General features: G+C 52.4%; 4 protein-coding genes across 6 annotated transcripts; 3 read left to right on the top strand and 1 right to left on the bottom strand.

Annotated features, from left to right (window-relative positions):
* Nucleotides 1-128: 128 nt before the first annotated feature.
* On the top strand, nt 129-7,301 carry LOC129122263 (mas-related G-protein coupled receptor member A8-like). 3 transcript variants are annotated; one of them, XM_077179630.1, is made up of 3 exons: nt 129-1,427; nt 5,155-5,773; nt 5,973-7,301. In XM_077179630.1, exon 3 carries the CDS (start codon nt 6,084-6,086, stop codon nt 7,005-7,007), a length of 924 nt encoding a protein of 307 aa, XP_077035745.1. In that variant the 5' UTR covers nt 129-1,427; nt 5,155-5,773; nt 5,973-6,083; the 3' UTR covers nt 7,008-7,301. The 3 variants fall into 3 exon arrangements, with proteins under 3 accessions (XP_077035745.1, XP_077035746.1, XP_054491913.2); XM_077179631.1 differs by having other exon boundaries at nt 5,674-5,773; XM_054635938.2 differs by lacking the exons at nt 5,155-5,773; nt 5,973-7,301 and adding an exon at nt 1,655-3,315.
* A 2,647-nt stretch (nt 7,302-9,948) lies between these two features.
* LOC143694301 (uncharacterized) lies at nt 9,949-14,098 on the top strand. The gene is given in 3 exon segments (XM_077179629.1): nt 9,949-10,991; nt 12,020-12,340; nt 12,343-14,098. Coding segments are annotated over 2 exon segments (957 nt in total). The 5' UTR covers nt 9,949-10,991; nt 12,020-12,129; the 3' UTR covers nt 13,089-14,098.
* A 2,471-nt stretch (nt 14,099-16,569) lies between these two features.
* On the bottom strand, nt 16,570-22,629 carry LOC143694255 (mas-related G-protein coupled receptor member A-like). Its single transcript, XM_077179435.1, is given in 7 exon segments — nt 16,570-16,714; nt 18,297-18,577; nt 18,580-18,824; nt 18,827-19,096; nt 19,099-19,225; nt 20,781-20,853; nt 22,580-22,629. Coding segments are annotated over 7 exon segments (1,191 nt in total).
* On the top strand, nt 21,586-23,640 carry LOC129122266 (mas-related G-protein coupled receptor member D-like). Its single transcript, XM_077179633.1, has 2 exons — nt 21,586-21,834; nt 22,609-23,640. Exon 2 carries the CDS (start codon nt 22,720-22,722, stop codon nt 23,638-23,640), a length of 921 nt encoding a protein of 306 aa, XP_077035748.1. The 5' UTR covers nt 21,586-21,834; nt 22,609-22,719.
* Nucleotides 23,641-24,801: the final 1,161 nt, after the last annotated feature.

Raw genomic sequence — 24,801 nt, forward strand, 5'->3', positions numbered from 1 at the left:
AGTGTCCAAAATGGCTCATTTCCTTCTTTGATCCCATTCCAAAGCCTCTGGCTGCTCTGGGAGCAGGGCAGCTACCTGTCTCATACCAGAGCCCTTCCTAAGGCACGTGCCTGCAATGGCTGGGATGATGTTGGCACTGCCAAGAGCTCCTGATTCCTCCTGGGAGAGACCTGGGCAGCAGCCACAGCTCTTGCTCAGGGGGAAGTTGTCCCTCCTTTGCCCACTGCCTTAAATCCAGGGGAAACCAACGTGCCACTGCTTCTGGAAAGGGAAGTGAGAGTGAAAACCATGGGAAGTGAGTCAGGTTTTGAGACACACGTGAGGTTAAACACCTTAGGAACATTTATAATGCTCATAAGCATTTTTAACTCCTAAGGAGTTGTTTATAATTAAGAGAACAGAGAGACTTTGACATCTGAAAGGGTTTTTCTCTCCCTGTCTCCCGTTTTCCTGCCCAATGGAGAGTTGGAACTTTCCATGGTGCAACCTCTTATCCAGGGAATGACATTTCAGCCAAGGGGTTTCTCCCAAAGCAAATGCAGCAAGATCACGATCCTCAATGTACTTTTCCAACTTCCCAGCACCTTCCTTGTCTCCAGTGTTACCCAGGCCACTCCCCACCTGAGCTTCTCTTCAAAAGAGCAATGATTTCAAACCAAAAGTTTTCCTGGTTGTCCCTGCCCATGGCAGAAGGAGAGATGGAATGAGATGATCTCTACCGTTCCTTCCAACCCAAGAAATTCCATAAGGATTCCTCACATCTTCCAGCATCCACCCCAGGCAGGAGTTCCCCTGCTGCACACAGCACCAGCCTGACAGAGCTCAAGGAACATTTGGACAATGGTCTCAGGCACAGGCTGGGATTGTTGGGATGTCCTGTGCAGGGCCAGGAGCTGAATTGCGTGGTGCTTGTGGCTGCCTTCCAACCCTGGATATTTTATGATTCTATTTTATCATGGCTGTGACTGCTCAGGGACGAGATACGAGGAATGGTAAAAGCCTGTCAGGAGATGGAAGGCAGTCAGAATATGGAAGATTTAGCAGAGAAGGAGTATTCCTAATCAGGAAGAAATAAACCATTTGCAGAATATTTCCTCAAGGACCATTTGACAAAAAACACTTTCTCTGTTGCAAAAAAACCCAAGATAAGTGTCTTGGAGGAAGCGACATTCTGATGTAGCCCAAGATGCAATTTGTGACTGCCCTGTGACTGCAGTGAGCCTTGGGGAGCAACATGAGGGCAGGGCACAGAGAGGAGCCAGTGGGGCAGGAGTGAGGAGCTCCTGGTGAGCTGGGCACTTTCTCCTTCATGTCCCTGACCTGCCAGGAGCCGCTTTAGGACATGGATCCCAAAGGAGCAAGAGGCACCAGGAAGCGCCGCTGATCTGCACAGAGCCCTTTGCCTGCTGCTGCCCCACAGGGAACAGGTCAGTGGAATGTTTGCCTTCCTCCCTACCCCACCTTCCTCTCCTGCAGCAGCTGCTCTGTTCCTGCCACCCTCTCCCGCTGACCCCAGGGCCCTCCCCAGCTCCCCCCTCCTCTGCTCTGTGCTGGAACATCCCAACCCTCCCACCTCCCTCTCCCACCCCACCATTTCTACTGCCTTCATCCCCTGCACATCTCACTCCTCCCCACTGAATGCTTCCCACTGCAGGCAGCTGTTGAGGAGCCGCATGGTCCATCCCTGGATTCTCCAAGCACTAACTGCCCATCCACTCTGACCACAGCCAGGGGCCACATCCCACTGCCTGCCCAGCGTCCATCCATGGAGGTGACCACCGTGTCCCCATCTCCTGCCTCACCCACTGAAGGAGATGATCTCTGTGAGACAGATGCCACCAGTGTGGCCATACACAGTGTGACCCTGCTCATCTGCCTCTGTGGGCTGGCTGGGAACGGGGCTGTCATCGGCCTCCTCAGCCTGAAAAGCCGTAACTATCGCATCTTTCGCCTGGCTGTCATTGACTTCCTCTTCCTTCTCATTGCGGTCACCTCCGCCCTCCTCTTCCTGGTGGAGGACATGTCCTGTTCTCCTATGCTGCCCGAGCTGTACCTGAGTTTCCTCTTCCAGCTCTCAGTGGTGTTCCTGTACTGGGGGCTGTACCAGCTGATTACCAGCAGCAATGTGTTGTATGTGGACAAGCTCTGCAAGCTCTGCTGCCGCTGGGAGCTTCCCAAGCGCCTGATGTGGGTGGTGGGAACTGTCCAATACTGGGCCTTCTTTGCTCTCTTCACTCTCATACCCACAGTGACATTCCTGTGCCCATCACACCAGCAGGAGCACTGCAGGGCAGCTCTCATCTCCATGAACACCATCATCCTGCTTCTCTTGGCTGCACCCGTGGCCATTTCCAGCACAGTCGATTTCATTAAGGCCAAGTGGGGCTCCCAGCAGCAGCAACTCAAGAGGCGCGACATCGTTATCTTCATCATTGTGCTCTTCATTTTCCTCGTCGCCATATGGAATTTCCTGCAGCAGCTCGGTTATATTGTTGTGCCCTCCCAGGTTGTTTTCCTGCTCGCTTGCATCCACAGCATCAAACCCTTCATCTACTTCTTTGTGGGGAGGTGCAGGAGGCCCTGCTCTGTGGGGTCCCTCCGACTCTCCCTCCAGAGGGTGTTTGAGGAGCCAGAAGAAAACACTGCCCACAGCGATGATCCTGCCATGGACACGGGGGTCTGGGCTGGCTGATCCCATCCACTGCTCTGCTGAAGGATCCCAGGAAAGTGGCTGAGGGGCCGGCCTTGAGCCTCTTGATTTATCAATATCCACAGGATCACCATCCCCATGGTGCTGTATTCCTGCAGGACAAAGGAGCACGGGCTTTGCCTTGGGTGATTTTTGTGGGATGCTCTGCAGGGAGCACATTGCAGCATGGCTTTCCTCCTCCCTCCTGGATCCACATGGCTCCAAGCAGTGCAGCTGGGCTCAGTGCTGTTCCCCAGCTCTATTCCCCATGGAATCACCCTCATGGCCTCGGCCCCAGGGAATGAACTCCCTCTCCTTTGCCTCAGCAGATGAGTTCCATGGTGTTTTCAGGGAGCTCTTGCCTGCAAAGAATGGGACACCATCATCCCTGGGGACACACCCAGCACGGGGTGGCAATGATTTCCCAAATCCCTGCAGGGCTGGTGCCTCTGGATGGCAGGAGAGGGGTTGGGATCACAGGGAGCATCCTTCCCCTTCTGTCCAGCAGAGCCAGCCCTGCATTCCCAGCTGATGGGAAGGGACACCAGGTAGGGCAGCAGAGCTGGGGAGGGACAGCAACATTCCCTTATCCTTTCCCTGGGAATTTGTCACATTCTTCAATTCCAGAATTGAATCCTTCTGAATAAAGGCAGATTCCATTGAACCCTTGTGCCTCTGACCAAAAAGTGCTTTAAACATGGAAATTCCCATCAGCAGATGCTTGGGCCATTTAATTGCACAGAAATTAGGGGGTTGTGCTGCTCTTCTGCAGAATGGGGCCATCCATCCTCTGGCTCCCCAGCATCAGTGTCCAGGGAAGCCCTTGAGCACCTCCATCCTGAGCCTGGCCACCCTCAGGAGGAGCTGCACAGCCACTCTGCACAGCAGCTTCAGCCACAGTCCAGCCTGCCCTCATCTCTGTCATTCTGGAACCACCCCTCAATCACATTTGGATTCGTGGTTTTTGTTTCTTTCCACTGTGGTAGGTCCCACCCTCAGAATTTGTAGAATAAACAACATCCAGGCTTCCCTGTAGAGCCTGTGTCTGTTAAACACACAGTGTCCAAAATGGCTCATTCCCTTCTTTTATCCCATTCTAAAGCCTCTGGCTGCTCTGGGAGCAGGGCAGCTACCTGTCTCATACCAGAGCCCTTCCTAAGGCACATGCCTGCAATGGCTGGGATGATGTGGGCACTGCCAAGAGCTCCTGATTCCTCCTGGGAGAGACCTGGGCAGCAGCCACAGCTCTTGCTCAGGGGGAAGTTGTCCCTCCTTTTCCCACTGCCTTAAATCCAGGGGAAACCAACGTGCCACTGCTTCTGGAAAGGGAAGTGAGAGTGAAAACCATGTGTGGAGTCAGGCTTTGGAGACACACTTGAGGTTAAACAGCTAAGGAGAATTTATTAACTGAGTTGTTTATAATTAACAGAAGAGACTTTGATATCTAAGAGGGTTTTTCTCTCCCTGTCTCCTGTTTTCCTGCCCATTGGAAAGACTTTCCATGGTGGAATCTCTTGTCCAGGGAAGAACAACTCAGCCAGGGCATTTCTCCCAAGGCAAGTGCAGAAGGACCATTATACTTCCATGTACTTTTTCAGCTTCCCAGCAGCTTCCTTGTCCCTGTGTCACCCTGGCCACGCCCTCCCTGAGCTTCCTTTCAAAAGAGCAAAGATTTCAATGCAAGAGCTTTCCTGATGCCAGCAGCCTACAGTGAATTCCGAGATGATTCCTACCCAGGCTGACACGTGCCTCAGGGATCTGGGATGCTCCTGCTGGAAACTGCCGTCTGTGTGGTGGCCCTGGGACCAGAACTGTCACCTCTCTTCCTGCTGACACCGTGTTTGTGTCCCCAGCCATGGCATCTCACATCCCCTCACCAGCCCAATCCTTTCAAGGGCAAACACTTCATGATCCAGGAGCTGATGGGGCTCCAGGAGAGTTGGAGAGGGACTTTGGACAAGGGCATGGAGTGACAGGACAAGGGGGAATGACTTCCCACTGACAGAGGGTGGGGACAGATTGGATATTGGGAAGAAATTCTTCCCTGTGAGGGTGCTGAGGCCCTGGCATACATTGCCCAGAGTGGCTGTGCCTGTCCCTGGATCCCTGGAAGTGTCCAAGGCCAGGCTGAATGGGGTTTGGAGCAACGTGGGATAGTGGAAAATGTCCCTGCTGGCAAAGGGACAGTCAGGGATCAGACAAGCACAAAAAAAGGCCAAGTGTTCCCAGGACTGAGGAGGAGCAGGAGCAGCTCTGGTGAAGGGCTGGCAGGGGGTTCACAGCACCCTGGTCCCTGATAGCTTTCATTGCATCATCAAGGGCATTGGCAGTAATCAGGGTGGGCTCCAAATGCTGATAGCCTGGCTGCAAGCAACTGAGTGCTGTCCTTCCCTTGGGCGCTGTGAGCCTGCACTGGAATGAAAAAAATGGGAGTTCTTGCCTCATTTGTGCTTCCTTGGGCACAGGGGAGGCTTTGGCAGTGGTTCTGGAGCTCTTCCCAGAATGGGAGCAGTTTCTGACAAGCACCCAGATGCTTCACCAGCACTGCCAGCACTGCCAGCAGCATTCCAGTGCCACCAGCACCACCAGCATCCCTCTGCTGCTGGAGGGACAGTGACCCCTCAGGGAAGAGAACCACGGAATGGTAGAGAGAGAAAGAAGGCGGTTGGAGTATGGGACATTCTGCAGATAAGGAGTGTTTCTATTCAGAAGGAAATGAGGAGCCATTTGCAAAATTCTTCATGTGGACTTCTGACAAAAGCCAATTCCTTTGTGGCAAAGAAAAAAAATATTCAAGATAAATAACTGATAGGGAGTGGAGCTCTGGTATACCCAAAGGTGTAAAACAACTTCCACCTGCCCTATGACCCCACTGAGCCTGGAGGAGCAACACCAGGACAGAGCACAGAGAGGAGCCAGTGGGACAGGAGTGAGGAGCTCCTGGTGAGCTGGGCACTTTCTCCTTCATGTCCCTGACCTGCCAGGAGCCGCTTTAGGACATGGATCCCAAAGGAGCAAGAGGCACCAGGAAGCGCCGCTGATCTGCACAGAGCCCTTTGCCTGCTGCTGCCCCACAGGGAACAGGTCAGTGGAATGTTTGCCTTCCTCCCTAGCCCACCTTCCTCTCCTGCAGCAGCTGCTCTGTTCCTGCCACCCTCTCCTGCTGACCACAGGGCCCTCCCCAGCTCCCCCCTCCTCTGGCCTGAGCTTTCCTTTCACATTCCCTGCCAAACAGGCCAACCCTCCCACCTCACTCCTCCCCACTGAATCCTTCCCACTGCAGGCAGCTGCTGAGGAGCCACATGGTCCATCCCTGGATTCTCCAAGCACTGACTGCCCATCCACTCTGACCACAGCCAGGGGCCACATCCCACTGCCTGCCCAGCGTCCATCCATGGAGGTGACCACCGTGTCCCCATCTCCTGCCTCACCCACTGAAGGAGACGATCTCTGTGAGACAGATGCCACCACCGTGTCCATACACAGTGTGACCCTGCTCATCTGCCTCTGTGGGCTGGCTGGGAACGGGGCTGTGCTCTGGCTCCTTGGCTCCCGCTGTTCATCCAGGAACAGCACCATCCTTCACATCCTCGTGCTGACTCTTCTGGACTTCCTCTTCCTCCTCATTCTGTTGCCCTCCCCTCTGCTCTTCCTGCTGGGGAATGTGTCCTGCTCTATCATCCTGCCCTTGCAGTATGTGTGGTTTCTTTTTAGGGTGCCACTGGTGTCATACACCTTTTGTCTGTACACACTGACATGCATCAGCATCCTGAGGTGCAGGTCCATCCCCTGCCCGCTCTGGCTCTGCTGCCACCATCCCCAGCAGTTCTCATGGGTGGTGCTTGCCCTGCTCATCACTCTCATCACTATCTTTGCCACCATGATTTCTCTGTGTTTGGTCCAGCTATCTGAGCACTGCTGGGTGTCTCTCATCTCCGTGTACGCCTTCAACCTTCTCCTCTGTGCTCCCGTTGTGCTCATTTCCAGCATAATCTTCTTCATTAAGCTCAAGCCTGGCTCCCAGAAACCACAACCCAGGAGGCTTGACATTGTTATCTGCCTCATTGTGCTCTTCACTCTGCCCCTCAGCCTCTGGAACTTACTGCAGTACCTTGACTACATTGTTGTGCCCTCCCAGGTTGTTTTCCTGCTCGCCTGCATCCACAGCAGCATCAAACCCTTCATCTACTTCCTGCTGGGGAGGTGCTGGAGGCCCTGCTCAGTGGGGTCCCTCCGGCTCTCCCTCCAGAGGGTCTTTGAGGACACAGAAGAAAAAACAGCCCACAGCCATGATCCTGCCAAGGACACAGTGCTCTGAGCCTTTTGAATCTTCCCGCTGCACTGCTGAGGGACTCTGGGACTCTGGCTGAGGGACTCCTTAATTCACCTGATGAATAAATATCTAACATGTCACCCTCCCTCTGCTGGTGCATCACCCACCCCCTTTCCAGTGACAGGAATACAGGATTTGTCTTTACAAACAAGCTGTGGGTCTGCTGGTAGATACAAGCACTGGGAGATAAAAGAAACAATGGGAAGGATTCCACTGTTTGATGAATGGAAAAAGATATTTCCATTTTCAAATAAACTTTGGGTTTGCTGATAAATGAAATTAGACATTGAAAGATGAAAGAAACAATGGGGAAGAAAAACCTCTAAATTCTGTAAGAATTTAAAATTAAAAGGGAGGGTTGTATATTAGAAGGAAATCGACAGTATCAGGTGTAAGGGGCATTCTGTTCCTCTCAAGTACCGAAGCCAGTGGGGAAAGAGAGAAGGGAAATGTGGCCGGGAAATTAGGATAAAAAGGGAGACTGTGTCCTTCAAAATTTTGAGAGATCTCAGGGGAATGCCCCATGGCCTCTCTTTTTATTCAAATATAGTCAAAGGACTCCTGAGCCTCTTTTTGGACACAAACCTCTAATGTTTGTGGGTTAATTTTCCTAAAACCAGGCTGCACAGGGATCTCAGAAAGTCTCATTGGGCCTCAGCCTGGAGGAGCAGCCCCTGGGCTCAGCTCCTGTGTTGCTGATCAGAAACACCCTCTGCTCCCAGGAGCTGCTGCTGTCCAACGACCTCCTGGGCTTTTATCAACAGCCTTGGAAATTACTGGAGTGCCCTGGATGCCACAGCATCCCTGCTCTGCCACTGTCACAGGAAGCTGCCGGCCCCAAGCGTGGCCAGGGTGAAGCATTGCTGGCAGTGACGCCCATCCCTCAGGGCCCTGGGAGCAGCGGCCCCAAAGGAGACCCTTGGAGCTCTCCCGGGCCCAGCAGCGCTGAGCAGGAGCTCCCTGGCACCGGGGCCTCTCCCAGCTGGGATCTCTCCCGTCTGCTGCCCTCGGCTGATCCCCGAACGCCCACGGCTCCTGGGCCCAGCCCCCCAGGGCTCCAGGCCCAGCCCTTGGCACAGGCAGGAGATGCAAAGGGATCCGCAGGGAGCATTTCACTGCCTGCCAGGGCAATTGCTCACAGGGACCTTGCACTGACTCTGCCTGCCTGCCTGGCTCTGTGCACACACGTCTGCATCTGCTCTGGCAAATGTGCCAGAAATGCTGCTCTCTCAGCTCTCTTAGTGCCTGAGACACCTGACTGGGGCAGGCCTGGAAGCAAGGAACAGGCCTGAGATACCATTCCAGCTAAATGCTGTTCATGTCCTTTCTTTGCTAAATTGTGAATTTTTATGTACAAAAGCTGGAGTGGCTGTGGGAAGCAGAGACATTGCCCATGGTCCTGGGTGGAGCAGGGCAGGAGCGGGGCTGTCATAGGGGAACAGTCAGCCCTGGGCAGGGTCTGGAGGTTATCAGATGAGTCCATGAAGGGTTGGAGGATATTGGGAAGGATCTGGATCCGGCTGATCCCAAATGACCCAATTGGAGGGCAGCAGAGCCTCATGGGCAGCACTTGAAGGCTGGGAGTGGCCATGGGATGGGATGGGGTGGGATGGGATGGGATGGGATGGGATGGAATGGGATGGGATGGGATGGGATGGGATGGGATGGGATGGGATGGGATGGGATGGGATGGGATGGGATGGGATGGGATGGGGAGAGGAGAGGAGTAGAGATGGGAATTGGGAGTGACACCAAAATCAGCTGGAATAAATTTCTAACACAATGGCAAGCAGTAGGATGCAGGAATTATTGATCTGCTCAGCACACACAGAAGGATCTCTCCTTGTCCTGCTTGTAGATACAAAAAACAAAGGACTGAATAAAGCAAAATTATAGTGCTGGGAGTCTCCATACCTAGCAGCCACATGTCATCTAAAAAATGGACACCCTGCCTTTTATACCCCTAGTCTCTCTCAAAGTTTTGTCAGTCAACCCTTTCTCTGCTGTCCGTTGGTGAAGATCTTGACTGGAGGTCAGGTGTTGTTATTCCAGCCCTCCTGGTAACAAGCCAGCCCTCCCCAAATGCCCTGACTCCCAGGGCTATTGCCAGGGGGAAGGGAAAGAGGTCCATGGGAGGATGTATTACAGTAACATCACTACACATCCACAAAACTTTTCTTAACATACACAAAATATCTGTCCTTTATTGTGAGAGCCAACCATCACATTTTTCATCCTTAACATCCTCATAACCATACACATTAAAGTGTCTTTCTTATCTAATACATAAACATCACTTTCCTAGGACTCATTTCCATGCATCCACCTCCTTCTCCAACTCCTTTTCTGATCCTGGAGGATCATTCAGAGGGGTCTCTGGTGGTTGCATTCACTGAGTGCTGACATATTAAAGATGACCTTGCCTTCAACTTTTCCTTTGGCCATGCAGTGCTGCTTCTTGTTACAGAACTTGCCCCAAAACCACTGCAGGCCTCCAAATCTGTTCCTGCACTGGTTCCAGCCACGTTTATCATCCTGTGTTCTCCTGAGGAGCACATTGGAGCTGGCCTTTCCTCCTTCCTCCTGGGCCCTAGAACCCTCTGGCCAGGATGAGCAGGGACACTGCCGGGGTCCCAGGTGCAGTGGGGCAGCATCGGGGCTGTTGGGGGTGAAAAGAGGGTCCCAGGGATGGTCTGGGGTGTTGTAGGCGGTTTCAGAGGGATCAGCAGAGCATCAGAGGGGGCTGGAGGAGGTCTGGAAGCCGGCAATCCCAAATCTCCCCACCTGGGGACTACAGAGCCTGACAGGTCTTGATGGGAGTAGGGGAAGGGCTCTGTCTGGGAAAGCTGTGGGATGTGATAGGATGGGGTGAGGATGGAGAGCAGGGTGGGGATGGGGATGGGGATGGGGAGCAGGGATGAGGATGAGATAGGGACAGGGTAGGATAGGAAGCAGCTCAGCTGTGTTTCCTTGGGCCCAGGCCACGTTTTGGAAATGATCCAGGAGCTCTCTCCAGAATAGGAGTTACTTCTGAGAAGCACCCGGCTGCCTCACCAGCACTGCCGGCACTGCCAGCAGCATTCCAGTGCCACCAGCACCACCAGCATCCCTCTGCTGCTGGAGCGACAGTGACCCCTCAGGGAAGAGAAAGGAGGTGTAGTAGAAACCTGTCTGGGAATGCAGTTGAAGAATGGGACACTCTCCTGGGAAGGAGTGTTTCTATTTAGGGGGAATTGTGGAGCCATTCAGAAATGCTATAAACAGGTGCTATAGTGATTTACCCTCACAAACGTTGAGTGAATATTATATGTGTTATAATGTTCAAAGAAGCTCTGTTAAGCTTTGGAGTTTTTCTAACGTGAGTACCGTGTTCATGCTGAGAGTTGTAACGCTGATCTCTGACCATGGTGGGCAGTCGCAGCCCGGAGCGCTGCACAAGCTCCGGAAGGCGGGACGGAGGAGGAGCTGTGCTGTAAAAGCGGGATGTGTCTGAATGTGGGGGGTGGATTACCAAGGGTATATAACGCTTGTTACTGCTGTGAGCTGGTTGTGTCTGGCCGTGCCTCTGGATCTTATTTGTCCTTTTTGTAGTTTAATAAACTTTTTAAAATTTTAAGACGTGAGGTGTCATTTCTCGCAACAGAGATGAAGATCACTGAATTTGAAGGGGAAAAAAATCAAGATCAACAACCCCGGGGCTGTGGAACTCTGAGGAAGCTAAAATTGTAAAACCATTTCTGACTGTCCTCTGACTGCACTGAGCCCTGGGAAGCAACACCAGGACAGGGCACGGAGAGGAGCCAGCAGGACAGGAGTGAGGAGCTCCTGGTGACCTGGGCACTTTCTCCTTCATGTCCCTGACCTGCCAGGAGCCGCTTTAGCACATGGATCCCAAAGGAGCAAGAGGTACCAGGAAGCGCCGCTGATCTGCACAGAGCCCTTTGCCTGCTGCTGCCCCACAGGGAACAGGTCAGTGGAATGTTTGCCTTCCTCCTAAATGTTATGAATAAGAAGCTTGACTAGGCCAATATTCAAGCAGCAATCAATTTATTATTTTATATGGTAAAATATGAGCAATACAGCGCTGGGTACAATGGGGGAAGTTTTCCCTCCAACTGCACACTGTTAGTTGAGGGTTACAGGTATTTATAGGGGTACTCATCAGCTTTTTCAGCAGTTTCTATTTCCAATTTTTTACTCATCAGCAATTTTTATTTCAAATTATTACATCACATTTCTATACACTATTGTGATCTTAGTTTCTCAGGATGTATCTCAAAAGACGAATCCCATCTGGTGGAGTCCAGCTCCCCAGATGTGGGTCCACCTTTTAATTGCAGAGACTATAAATCTCATAACAGTGATGTCCAGCTTCCCTTGGTCGAAACCATAAATCCTTGAGGTGATGTACATCTTCCTTTCTCAAACTGTTTTTCTCTGCTTCAACAAGGCGTGAGATAAGCATATTTCCTTTATATATATTCCAAAGCTATAGTTTCAAGAATACAAGTAATATTCTAAAATTATACTTCAAAATGTTATTATTGCAGAGCTCTTTATGGATTAACTACAAGCAAAAAGCAACATCCTTAACGCTTTAATTCCAATGCTCCTAAATAAACCAGGGTTAATTGCAAACAAAAGATAGGTTCAAAGGCCTTTTTCCATGCTTTATTTTCCTCAGTTATTATTAGAATTCACAGCTCTCCCATTGTCGGTGTCCATACATTTCACACTCACAAATACACACGTCGCCTGTTTGTACCTGACGCGAAACACAGCTTTGTATTTCACACTACCCCACCTTCCTCTCCTGCAGCAGCTGCTCTGTTCCTGCCACTCTCTCCCGGTGACCCCAGGGCCCTGCCCAGCTCCCCCCTCCTCTGCCCTGTGCCTGAACAGCCCAACCCTCGCATCTTCCTCTCCCACCCCACCATTTCCACCGCCCTCCTCCCCTGCACATCTCACTCCTCCCCACTGAATCCTTCCCACTGCAGGAGCTGCTGAGGAGCCACATGGTCCATCCCTGGATTCTCCAAGCACTGACTGCCCATCCACTCTGACCACAGCCAGGGGCCACATCCCACTGCCTGCCCAGCGTCCATCCATGGAGGTGAGCACCGAGTCCCCATCTCCTGCCTCACCCACTGAAGGAGATCATCTGTGTGAGACAGATGTCACCACCATGGCCTTACACAGTGTGACCCTGCTCATCTGCCTCTGTGGGCTGGCTGGGAACGGGGCTGTCATCGGCCTCCTCAACCTCAAAGTCCATAACTCTGGCATCTTTAACCTGGTTGTCATGGACTTCTTCTTCCTCCTTTTGCACTCCCCTCTGCCCTCCTCTTCCTGGTGGACGACATGTTCTGCTCTCCTATTGTGCTCCTGCTGTACCTGCGTTGCCTTTTCCAGCTCTCAGTGGTCTCCTGCTACTGGGGGCTGTACCGGCTGATGCCCAGCAGCCCTGTGAACAGGCTCTGCAAGCTCTGCTGCCACCAGAAGATTCCTCTGCGCCTGTTGAGGGTGGTGGAAAGTGTCCAATACTGGGCCTTCTTTGCTCTCTTCACTCTCATTCCCACGGTGACATTCCTGTGCCCATCACACCGGCAGGAGCACTGCAGGGCAGCTCTCATCTCCATGAACACCATCCTGCTCCTCATGGCTGCACCCATGCTCATTTCCAGCACAGTCGATTTCATTAAGGCCAAGGGGGGCTCCCAGCAGCAGCAACTCAAGGGGCGCGACATCGTTACCTTCCTCATTGTGCTCTTCATGTTCCTCTTCACCATCTGGAATTTCCTGCAGCAGCTCGGTTACATGGCTGTGCACTCCCAGGTTTTTTTCCTGCTCGCCTGCATCCACAACAGCATCAAACCCTTCATCTACTTCCTTCTGGGGAGGTGCTGGAGGCCCTGCTCTTGGGGTCCCCCTGACTCTCCCTCCAGAGGGTGTTTCAGCAGCGAAAAGAAAAAACAGCCCACAGAAATGATCCTGCCATGTACACAGTGGTCTGAGCCTGCTGATCCCTTCCACTGCTCTGATGAAGGACCCCAGGAGAGTGGCTGAGGGACAGTCCTTGAGCCTCTTGATTAATCAATATCCACAGGATCACCCTCCCTGTGGTGCTGTATTCCTGCAGAACAAGGGAGCAGTGGCATTGCCTTGGGTGACTTTTGTGGGATTCTCTGCAGGGAGCACATTGCAGCATGGCTTTCCTCCTCCCTCCTGGATCCACATGGCTCCAAGCAGTGCAGCTGGGCTCAGTGCTGTTCCCCAGCTCTATTCCCCATGGAATCACCCTCATGGCCTCGGCCCCAGGGAATGAACTCCCTCTCCTTTGCCTCAGCAGATGAGTTCCATGGTGTTTTCAGGGAGCTCTTGCCTGCAGAGATTGGGACACCTTCATCCCTGGGGACACACCCAGCACAGGGTGGCAGTGATTTCCCAAATCCCTGCAGGGCTGGTGCCTCTGGATGGCAGGAGAGGGGTTGGGATCACAGGGACCATCCTTCCCCTTCTGTCCCGCAGAGACAGCCCTGCATTCCCAGCTGATGGGAAGGGACACCAGGTAGGGCTGCAGAGCTGGGGAGGGACAGCAACATTCCCTTATCCTTTCCCTGGGAATTTGTCACATTCTTGAATTCCAGAACTAAATCCTTCTGAGTAAAGTGCAGGGTCGATAGGGAACTCCACTGATCCTTTGTGCCTGTATCCAGAATGTACATGGAATATGGAAATTCCCATCAGCTGATGCTTGGGCCATTTAATTGCACAGAAATTAGGGGGTTGTGCTGCTCTTCTGCAGAATGGGGCCATCCATCCTCTGGTTCCCCAGCATCAGTGTCCAGGGAAGCCCTTGAGCACCTCCAGCCTGAGCCTGGCCACCCTCAGGAGGAGCTGCACAGCCACTCTGCACAGCAGCTTCAGCCACAGTCCAGCCTGCCCTCATCTCTGTCATTCTGGAACCACTCCTCAATCAGATTTGGATTCACGGTTTTTGTTTCTTTCCACTGTGGGAGTTCCCACCCTCCGAATTTGTTGAATAAACAATATCCGGGCTTCCCTGCAGAGTCTGACCCTGGTGAACAGTGTCCAAAATGGCTCATTTCCTTCTTTTATCCCATTCCAAAGCCTCTGGCTGCTCTGGGAGCAGGGCAGCTACCTGTCTCATACCAGAGCCCTTCCTAAGGCACGTGCCTGCAATGGCTGGGATGATGTTGGCACTGCCAAGAGCTCCTGATTCCTCCTGGGAGAGACCTGGGCAGCAGCCACAGCTCTTGCTCAGGGAGAAGTTGTCCCTCCTTTGCCCACTGCCTTAAATCCAGGGGAAACCAACGTGCCACTGCTTCTGGAAAGGGAAGTGAAAGTGAAAACCATGTGTGGAGTCAGGCTTTGGAGGCACACTTGAGGTTTAACAGCAAAGGAGCATTTATTAACAGAGTTGTTAATAATTAACAGAAGAGACTTTGATATCTAAGAGGGTTTTTCTCTCCCTGACTCCCTTCTCCTGTCCATTGGAAAGACTTTCCATGGTGGAATCTCTTGTCCATGGAAGAACGACTCAGCCAGGGCGTTTCTCCCAAGGCAAGTGCAGAAGGACCATTATACTTCCATGCACTTTTTCTGCTTCCCAGCACCTTCCTTGTCTCCAGTGTCACACAGGCCACTCCCTACCTGAGCTCCCTTTCAAAAGAGCGAGACTTTAAAGCAAAAGTTTTCCTGGTTGTCCCTGCCCATGGAAGAAGGAGAGATGGAATGAGATGATCTCTCCTGTTCCTTCCAACTTGTCCTGGGGTGACTTTATGAGCTGAATTGTGTCCCCATTCACCTGTTTAGCCCAGAAATAGGTTTTGCCCATTTCAGACTGGTTCTTGAGCAAAGAGGGGGAGAGCAGATGCAGCAGTTTCTTTTCAGAAGCTGCGCTCACTCCTCCCCATTCCTGCTCCCAGACCGTGCTGTCTGCAGCACAGACATGCAACACACAGCTCTCCTTTGCTTTTGGTATTTTTTGAACTAGCTGAGGCTGAGAAGTTCCCTGGACTGTTGCTTTCCTTTTGCTTGGAACTGTTCTGTCGTGAACAGCGGAAGAATTGCAGCACACAATATGCGTAAACAGCAAATCCCAAAGTTTATTGATAGCTCACACATGTTTATATTGGTGTTAATGAAGCTTATACATATTGCAAAAGTTGAGCTCATTATTGGTTAAAGCACACTTAGATCAACCACACCTACTTCTATGCTCTAAGGATTATTTTGTTTCTATGTTTACATTCTTATAGCTACTCTACCTAGGCTATCTTCATTTTCTGGCAAGCGATTGTCTCTCCCATCTTCCTGTTTCAGCGAAGGTCACCATGACCTTTGTCAGTGATTGGACACTGGTTGCTTAATTCCCAGCTTGTTTCCCCTATCCTTATCCAACGGTATCACATCGAAGTGGCCTTTCTCAGCTAGCCAATTATCCACAAAGCTCTCCACATTTCCCCCGTTTTTCTGTTGAACAAGCATGGTTTGATTAAATGCGGTAGCTATCATCTTTTGCACCATATTCTGTAAGCATATACAAAAACACGGCAAAATTAATACTAACAACAAAGCTAGAATAGCTACTACAATGCCAACCTTAACAATAGAGCGTAACCATGATCTTAAGCTTAAAGATTTGAGCCATTCTTTGCCCTTTTTCGATTTGCATAGGTGGAAAAAGAGTATGCACCATAATAGAAATCTCCCCTGTATAGTCAGCGTCTATTATTCTAGATAAAACAAACAATCCCATCATGGTAGCCGAGGAACGTCCTAAAAGCAAAGCTCCCATAGGTAATCCATCAATAATGAGTGGTCCCTTCACTCTAGTTGGAACCTTTTCTGGGTGGGTGGTCATCAGGGTTACTGTGGCTGCAGCTGCCAGGTCCAATCCGAGGCTCCCGGCGGTGGCGGGCTGGAGGCAGGTTGAGCTGAAGCGGTGACAGCTGCTACTTGTGTCTGGGCGCGGCGGCTGGTGGGCGCGCTGGCTCTGCCGTTTCCCGAGCAGCGTCTGCAGGCTCCGGTGTTGTGTGTTCACTGGTTACTCCAAATTGACTAACCGTGGATTGTAACTGTGATAACAATTTCCAATCCAAAGCAGTTATTGTAGCCTGAAACCCTCCCCCCCGCCAGGGGAGAATAAACCACTGGACAGGCAATTTCCATAGCAGCCGATATTGCTTCGTCATCCCCCGTGTCCATGAATTCTTTCGCTACCGCCACCCATGCCTCCCTTCGCTGCTGTGCAATGGCCCCTGCTAGGTCACTCTCTGACCCAGGGATGGGCGCATTACTAGGCAGAGGAGGTGTAGGGTTTGACACCGGGGCAGGCGGCGCGGACGGCATTGCTGGAGTACATGCCGGGGGGAAGCTGCTGCCTGAAGCAGGAGCTGATACCGGTGGAGAGCTGGTGTTTAGAGCAGGAGCTAATGTCGGCGGGGAGCCGCCGCTTAAAGTAGGTGCCGGTGCCGGCAGGGGACTGCCGTGTAAAGCAGGAACCGAAGTTGGCAAGGAAGTGCTACTTAAAGCAGGCGCCGATGCTGGCGGGGCTGTGTTGCTTAAAGCAGGCGCCGATGTCGGCGCGGCAGCGTTGCTTAAAGCAGGCGCCGGTGTCGGTGGGGAACTGCCGTTTAAAGAAGAAGGCGACGCCGGCGGCAGATTGACTGTGGACGTAACAGGGGGTAACGGGGAACAAAACCAGTCCCCATAATTCCTGTTTTTTTCATGGGCTGCACTAGCCTGCTGAGCAGCTCTTTCCTCTGCCTGATATTTCAGCAATTCATCATGCACGAATCGCCATAACTTTCCCAACTTTCTCGCTGTTTTATCATCATCTATGACTGCCTGCCACAACTTATTCCCAAATATATGCCACTCTGACAACTCATGCACTGTGTGAGGATTTCGAAAAAGTCCCTGTGCATACCCATGAGCTAACAACCCATGAAGCTCTTTCTGCAAATCTATACCCTTAACCTTACGCTTTTGTAAAAAGCCAGTAAATAAATCATATGCTGCTTGCCTTTCTTTATCCATGTTAAAGATAACAGCGCGCTTCTTGCAGCCCTTCAAGGTTTCGGCAGCACGTATCGGCCGGGGTCTCCGATGAGTTCACCCAGGGGGCGGCACTTTCCCTTTTGCAGCGGTGCTTTCGCCGTCCTCAGCTGCGGTAGGACCCGAACTCCTTACACCGATCGACTGTGGCTACCGGCGAATCACATCTCGGGATCTCCATTTGTCGTGAACGGCGGAAGAATTGCAGCACACAATATGCGTGAACAGCAAATCCCAAAGTTTATTGATAGCTCACACATGTTTATATTGGTGTTAATGAAGCTTATACATTTTGGAAAAGCTGAGGTCATTATTGGTTAAAGCACACTTAGATCAACCACACCTACTTCTATGCTCTAATGATTATTTTCTTTCTATGTTTACATTCTTATAGCTACTCTACCTAGGCTATCTTCATTTTCTGGCAAGCAATTTTCTCCCCCATCTTCCTGTTTCAGCGAAGGTCACCATGACCTTTGTCAGTGATTGGACACTGGTTCCTTAATCCCCAGCTTGTTTCCCCTATCCTTATCCAACGGTATCACATCGAAGTGGCCTTTCTCAGCTAGCCAATTATCCACAAAGCTCACCACACTGTTCAAACCTGCTCTGGACTGAAAACCCAGAAGAGCACTGGGAGCTCACACCTGTGGCCCACCGGGGCCTGGGACGTGGCATTTTCCAGCACCAGGGGGACTGATAAGAGACTGAGTGAGCCAAACTACACTCCACAACAAGTTCTTGCTGAATTTGCCACCTCTGCAGAACAGCAGGAGATTTTATTGTCTAATGTTGTTTTCATTTTTTTATGCTTGTGAATACTTTGCTTGTTAAATAAACAGTTTTTTCCACTTTTCTTTAAGGAAATCTTTTCCCAAACAAGTTGGGGGGGGGCTGCTTGAATTTGTTTACTAGAGGAAGCCTGTTCAGAGGCTTACTCCCAAATTTTCCCTAAAGCAGGACACAACCCAAAGCATTCCATGAGGATTCCTCGTGTCACTCACTACCACCCCAGGCAGGAGTGCCCCTGCTGCACACAGCACCAGCCTGGCAGAGCTCAAGGAGCATTTGGACAATGCTCTCAGGCACAGCCTGGGATTCTTGGGATGTCCTGTGCAGGGCCACGAGCTCAATTCCATCAACCTTGTAGGTCCCTTCCAACTCTGGATATTTTATGGTTCTATTTTATGCTGAGGATCTTTCATGATGATTCCACTTGATGATGACTCCACTGTGTTGTCCCTGTGCCCTGGCTCTGGCACAAAAGCCTCAAAAGCCCTCTGCAAGGCAACACTACCAGAGGAGGTGAATTCCTTTGCACAGCTCCCAGCCAGGAAGTGAATCAGAGGGAGGGCAGAGCTCTTGGCACAGGTGAGCAGGAGAGAGGTGCTGGGGCCAAAGACAGAGAAGTCAAACGCCCTCAGCAAGAGCCAGTGCCCAAAATCAGCAGTGAAGAAGGGGAAGGGCATGACAGGAGCAGCAGGAGCAGGGCACAGAGCTTCCCTGGGAGCTGTTTCCATGGGCAGCACAGGAGCCTGGCCATCAGGGCCAGAGCAGAACAGGTCAGGCTGAGCACTGAGAAGAGGCAGCTCAGCACCAAGGCCATGGGCACCAAAGAGCAGCAATGGAGGGGGGCAGTGAGCAGGAAGGAGAGCAGCCAGAGCAGGGCACACAGGAGCATGGGGAAGCACTGCGAGCAGTGGCAGGGCCAGCAGGACACGCGAGGACAAACAGAGCTGTCACAGCACTGAGGGCTGTCAGACAGGAGACAGCGGCAGTGAAAGCCAAGAGGATGGGCACCTTCAGCCCAGCTGTCACACCCCACAAGCCCAGCTGCTGGCAGAAGCTCTCTGGGACAGAAAATAGCCCCAGGGGGATGATGATGGAGAGCAGGAAGGTGAAGCCAGCCATGGCCAGGCTGAGCACATAAGGGGTGATGGGGTTCCTGTGCATGCAGAAGCTGAGGAGCCAGAGCACAGCCCCATTCCCACCATTCCACACAGGCACAGCAGCAGCAGCAGCAGTGGGACAGGCACTTTGCTCCACTGCCTGTGGTCACACTGGCTCCAGTTGCCGTGGCTCTCCTCATTCCAGCTCCCCTTGGATGCCTTCCCACCGGGCTGGCTCCAGCAGGCAGGGCTGGCTCCAGCAGGCAGGGCTGGCTCCCTCCGTGCCAGGGGACAAAGTGCTCATGGTGACATCTCTGCTGCTTCTCCTGCCCTCACACAGCTGGAGGGGTGACACACAGAGACACCAGAGCAACGCTGCTCTCCCCCAAACGTGGCTTTTCCCATCTTTTCCCAGCCACAGCTTCCATGTGCAGCAGCACAGGCAGGGCTGAGGGACAGGACAGAAGGCAAGTAGGATGTGGGAGCCTGGTCTGGCATGCCTGGCACAAAAGCCAGGCAGATACCTCCTTCCTGGCTGTGGACAGGACACAGCTGGAGGAGGAAAACAAGTGGAGAAGGAAGGAATTGCCCATGGAGATGTCACAGAGCAAATGGCTTTGGGATGGATCTGAGCTGGACTCTCAGGTGTCAGTTGATGTCACTGAGCTGATGGATTCCTTCAGCAGGACACTCGTTTCAATATTCCCTCCCTTTTCCCACACTGTTTATAGCTTTCACTTCCCTACAGACCTCAGTTCTGCCCCCAAAATCAATCACCAGGTTCCACCCAATGAGGGGGCCCTGATCAAGGTGGAAGAGAAGAGTCTGACCTTGTTTCCTCTGGCAGCCTGCAGAACTTCCCCGCAGCGCACTCCCCTCAGCTCCCAGCCTCCAGCTGCTGTCCCTGGGCCGGGATCTGCAGGAGCTTCCCTGGAATGGTCCCTTGGGAAAGGGGAGCGCGGCCCGCGGGGTGAGCCCGAGCGGCGCCCGGCGCGGGCTCTGTCCCAGCTCCTGCCACAGCCCCTGCTCTCCGTGCTGCCTCGTGTTCCCCAGGGCTCTCACACACAGGCAGCTGCCTCAGAGCTGCCACGGCCTCAGGCCTCTGCTCCTCAGCTGCTCTTCACTCTGCCCGGGAAATGAGCAACAGCAGAGAGCCCCAGCAACCACACCTGTGCCCAAAGCGCTTTGGCTCCATCTCAGCTTCTCTTCTATTTTATAGCAACCTCAACCCCAAAATCTTGTCTTCTGAACTGCATGAACTTGCCCCCTGTCATCCCCTGACATGGATCCTTATGACCCTGAACTACAAATGTGCTGTTAAACTTATATTTCTGTTTCAAATGATGTGTCCCCACTTGTATACCACAATTTAAGTGGCACCAGACCTTCACCATTCAGTTTCCAAGAAGATTCATGCAAGAATAAATTCTGTGTGTGAGCTGGAGCACTGGAACACCCCAGAGGGATGATTTGGGATTTCAGCAATGGCATCTCTTCTGAGAAGAGGCAAATCCATGCTGCTCTCTTGGCTTTAATCCTTAGAAAGTTGCAGGTTTCATCTGAGTCATCCTCTACACTCCATTGGGAGTCTGACAGCAGCCTACAGTGAACTCCAAGGAATTCCTAGAAAGCTGAGGTGAGATGATTCCCACCCAAGCTGACATGTGCCTCAGGGATCTGGGATGCTCCTCCTGGAAACTGCTGGCCCTGGGACCAGAACTGTCACCTCTCTTCCCTGCTGACACCGTGTTTGTGTCCCCAGCTATGGCATCTCACATCCCCTCACCAGCCCAATCCTTTCAAGGGCAAACACTTCATCATCCAGGTGCTGATGGGGCTCCAGGACAGTTGGAGAGGGACTTTGGACAAGGGCATGGAGTGACAGGACAAGGGGGAATGGCTTCCCACTGACAGAGGGTGGGGTCAGATTGGATGTTGGGAAGAAATCCTTCCCTGTGAGGGTGCTGAGGCCCTGGCACAGGTTGCCCAGAGGGATGGGGTCAGGCAAAAACAAATGCAAGAGCTCCCATGTCGGAGGAGGAGGAGGATGAGCCCCAACAATGAACTGGAAAGGGGATCACAACACCCCTAAACCTGGCAATTGGCAGTAATCAGGGTGGGCTCTAAGTGCTGCTGACCTGGCTGCAAGCAACTGAGTGCTGTCCCTCCCTTGGGCTCTGTGAGCCTGCATTGCAATGACAGGAATGGGAATTCTCAGCTCAGTTTGCTTTCTTGGGGCCAGGGAAGGTTTTGGCAATGATCCTGAAAATCAACCCAGAATGGGAGGTGTTTCTGAGAAGCACCCAGATGCTTGCACAGTGCTGTGAGCACTTCCAGCACTGCCAGCAGCATTCCAGCACCACCAGCCCCACCAGCAGCTCTCTGCTGCTGCAGGGACACTGACCCCTCAGGGTAGATAAATGAGGAATGGTAGAAACCTGCTGAGAGAGGGGAAGCATTTGGAGAATGTCCCATTTGGAAAAGAGTGTCTAATCAGGAGGAAATTTCATTCAAAGAAATCTGCATATCAGGCTACTTCCACTATGGCAGGAAAAAAAAGGTCAAGACAGAAAACTCACAGGAAGTGAAATTCTGACATAGCCAAAGATTAAATTTCTGACTCTCCCGCCCAGCCTTGCAAAACAACACCAAGACAGGGCACGGAGAGGAGCCAGCAGGACGGGAATGGGGAGCTCCTGGTGACCTGGGCACTTTCTCCTTCATGTCCCTGACCTGCCAGGAGCCACTTTAGGACATGGATCCCAAAGGAGCAAGAGGTACCAGGAAGCGCCGCTGATCTGCACAGAGCCCTTTGCCTGCTGCTGCCCCACAGGGAACAGGTCAGTGGAATGTTTGCCTTCCTCCCTACCCCACCTTCCTCTCCTGCAGCAGCTGCTCTGTTCCTGCCACCCTCTCCCGCTGACCCCAGGGCCCTCCCCAGCTCCTCTCTCTTCTCCTGTGCATCCCGTCTGTATCCTAATACTGAAATGGGCCAGAACAAACTTTCTAACACAGTGCAAAGCATGAGGAAGCAGGAATTCTTGACCTGCACAGGACACAGAGGGATCTCTCCTTGTATTGTGTGTATGGTGAGACTTTACAACAGGGTATTAACCCATTAGAACTACATGTACGCATTAAAAAGTTTTTCTTTTCTAATACACAAACACCATTTTCCTAGAACTCATTTCCATGCATCCATCTCCTCCTGCAAGTCCTTTCATGATCCTGGAGGTTTATTCAGAGGGGTCTCTCTGGTGGTCATATTCAATGAATGCTGCCATATTAGAGGTGCCCTTGCCTTGAACTTTGGCCATGCACTGTTGCCTCTTGTTCCTCAACTTGCCACAAAATCACTGCACACCTCCTTATCTCTTCTGCACTGGTTCCTGCCATGTTTGCCATCCTCTGTGCCAGCCTTTTCCTCTTTTTATCATTTTGGTCACTTTACTTTTGAACAACTTCAGAAAAACAAAAATGTTTATTATCTATGTTATTTATCAGCCTCCTGCCAAACAGCCCAACCCTCCCACCTCCTTCTCCCACCCCACAATTCCCACTGCCCTCCTCCCCTGCACATCTCACTCTTCCCCACTGAATCCTTCCCACTGCAGGCAGCTGCTGAGGAGCCGCATGGTCCATCCCTGGATTCTCCAAGCACTGACTGCCCATCCACTCTGACCACAGCCAGGGGCCACATCCCACTGCCTGCCCAGCGTCCATCCATGGAGGTGACCACCGTGTCCCCATCTCCTGCCTCACCCACTGAAGGAGATGATCTCTGTGAGACAGATGTCACCAGCGTGGCCATACACAGTGTGACCCTGCTCATCTGCCTCTGTGGGCTGGCTGGGAACGGGGCTGTCATCGGCCTTCTCAGCCTGAAAAGCCGTAACGCTGGCATCTTTCACCTGGCTGTCATTGACTTCCTCTTCCTCCTCTTTGCAGTCCCCTCCGCCCTCCTCATCCTGGTGGAGGACGTGTCCTGCTCTCCTATCCTGCCCATGCTGTACCTGAGTTTCCTCTTCCAGCTGTCAGAGGTGTCCCTGTACTGGGGGCTGTTCTGGGTGATAGACAGCAGCAATGTGTGGTATATGGACATGCTCTTCTGGCTCTGCTGCCGCTGGGACCTTCCCGAGCGCCTGATGTGGGTGCTGGACAGTGTCCAATACTGGGCCTTCTTTGCTCTCTTCACTGTCATTCCCACGGTGACATTCCTGTGCCCATCACACCAGCAGGAGCACTGCCGGGCAGCTCTCATCTCCATGAACACCCTCATCCTGCTCCTCTTTGTCGCACCCGTGGCCATTTCCAGCACAGTCAATTTCATTAAGGCCAAGTGGGGCTCCCAGCAGCAGCAACTCCAGAGGCGCGACATCGTTATCTTCATCATTGTGCTCTTCACTCTCCTCCTCACCCTCTGGAATTTCCTGCAGCAGCTCGGTTACATCGCTTTGCCCTCCCAGGTTGTTTTCCTGCTCACCTGCATCCACAACAGCATCAAACCCTTCATCTACTTCTTGGTGGGGAGGTGCAGGAGGCCCTGCTCCATAAAGTCCCTTGGGCTCTCCCTCCACCCGGTCTTTGAAGAGCCAGAAGAAAACACTGAGCACAGCGATGATCCTGCCAAGGACACAGTGGTCTGAGCCTGCTGATCCCTACCACTGCTCTGCTGAAGGATCCCAGGAGAGTGACAGTCCTTGAGCCTCTTGATTAATCAATATGCACGGGATCACCCTCCCTGTGGTGCTGTATTCCTGCAGGACAAAGGAGCACGGGCTTTGCCTTGGGTGATTTCTGTGGGATGCTCTGCAGGGAGCACATTGCAGCATGGCTTTCCTCCTCCCTCCTGGATCCACATGGCTCCAAGCAGTGCAGCTGGGCTCAGTGCTGTTCCCCAGCTCTATTCCCCATGGAATCACCCTCATGGCCTCGGCCCCAGGGAATGAACTCCCTCTCCTTTGCCTCAGCAGATGAGTTCCATGGTGTTTTCAGGGAGCTCTTGCTTGCAAAGAATGGGACACCTTCATCCCTGGGGACACACCCAGCACAGGGTGGCAGTGATTTCCCAAATCCCTGCAGGGCTGGTGCCTCTGGATGGCAGGAGAGGGGTTGGGATCACAGGGAGCATCCTTCCCCTTCTGTCCAGCAGAGCCAGCCCTGCATTCCCAGCTGATGGGAAGGGACACCAGGTAGGGCAGCAGAGCTGGGGAGGGACAGCAACATTCCCTTATCCTTTCCCTGGGAATTTGTCACATTCTTCAATTCCAGAATTGAATCCTTCTGAGTAAAGTGCAGGGTCGATAGGGAACTCCACTGATCCTCTGTGCCTGTATCCAGAAAGTACATGGAATATGGAAATTCCCATCGCCAGATGCTTGGGCCATGTAATTGCACAGAAATTAGGGGGTTATGCTGCTCTTCTGCAGAATGGGGCCATCCATCCTCTGGCTCCCCAGCATCAGTGTCCAGGGAAGCCCTTGAGCACCTCCAGCCTGAGCCTGGCCACCCTCAGGAGGAGCTGCACAGCCACTCTGCACAGCAGCTTCAGCCACAGTCCAGCCTGCCCTGATCTTTGTCATTCTGGAACCACCCCTCAATCACATTTGGATTCATGGTTTTTGTTTCTTTCCACTGTGGTAGTTCCCACCCTCGGAATTTGTAGAATAAACAACATCCAGGCTTCCCTGCAGTGCCTGTGGCTGTTAAACAGTGTCCAAAATGGCCCATTTCCTTCTTTTATCCCATTCCAAAGCCTCTGGCTGCTCTGGGAGCACGGCAGCCACCTGTCTCATACCAGAGCCCTT

Source organism: Agelaius phoeniceus, chromosome 6 (assembly GCF_051311805.1).
Source record: "Agelaius phoeniceus isolate bAgePho1 chromosome 6, bAgePho1.hap1, whole genome shotgun sequence".
NCBI classification, from domain to species: domain Eukaryota; kingdom Metazoa; phylum Chordata; class Aves; order Passeriformes; family Icteridae; genus Agelaius; species Agelaius phoeniceus.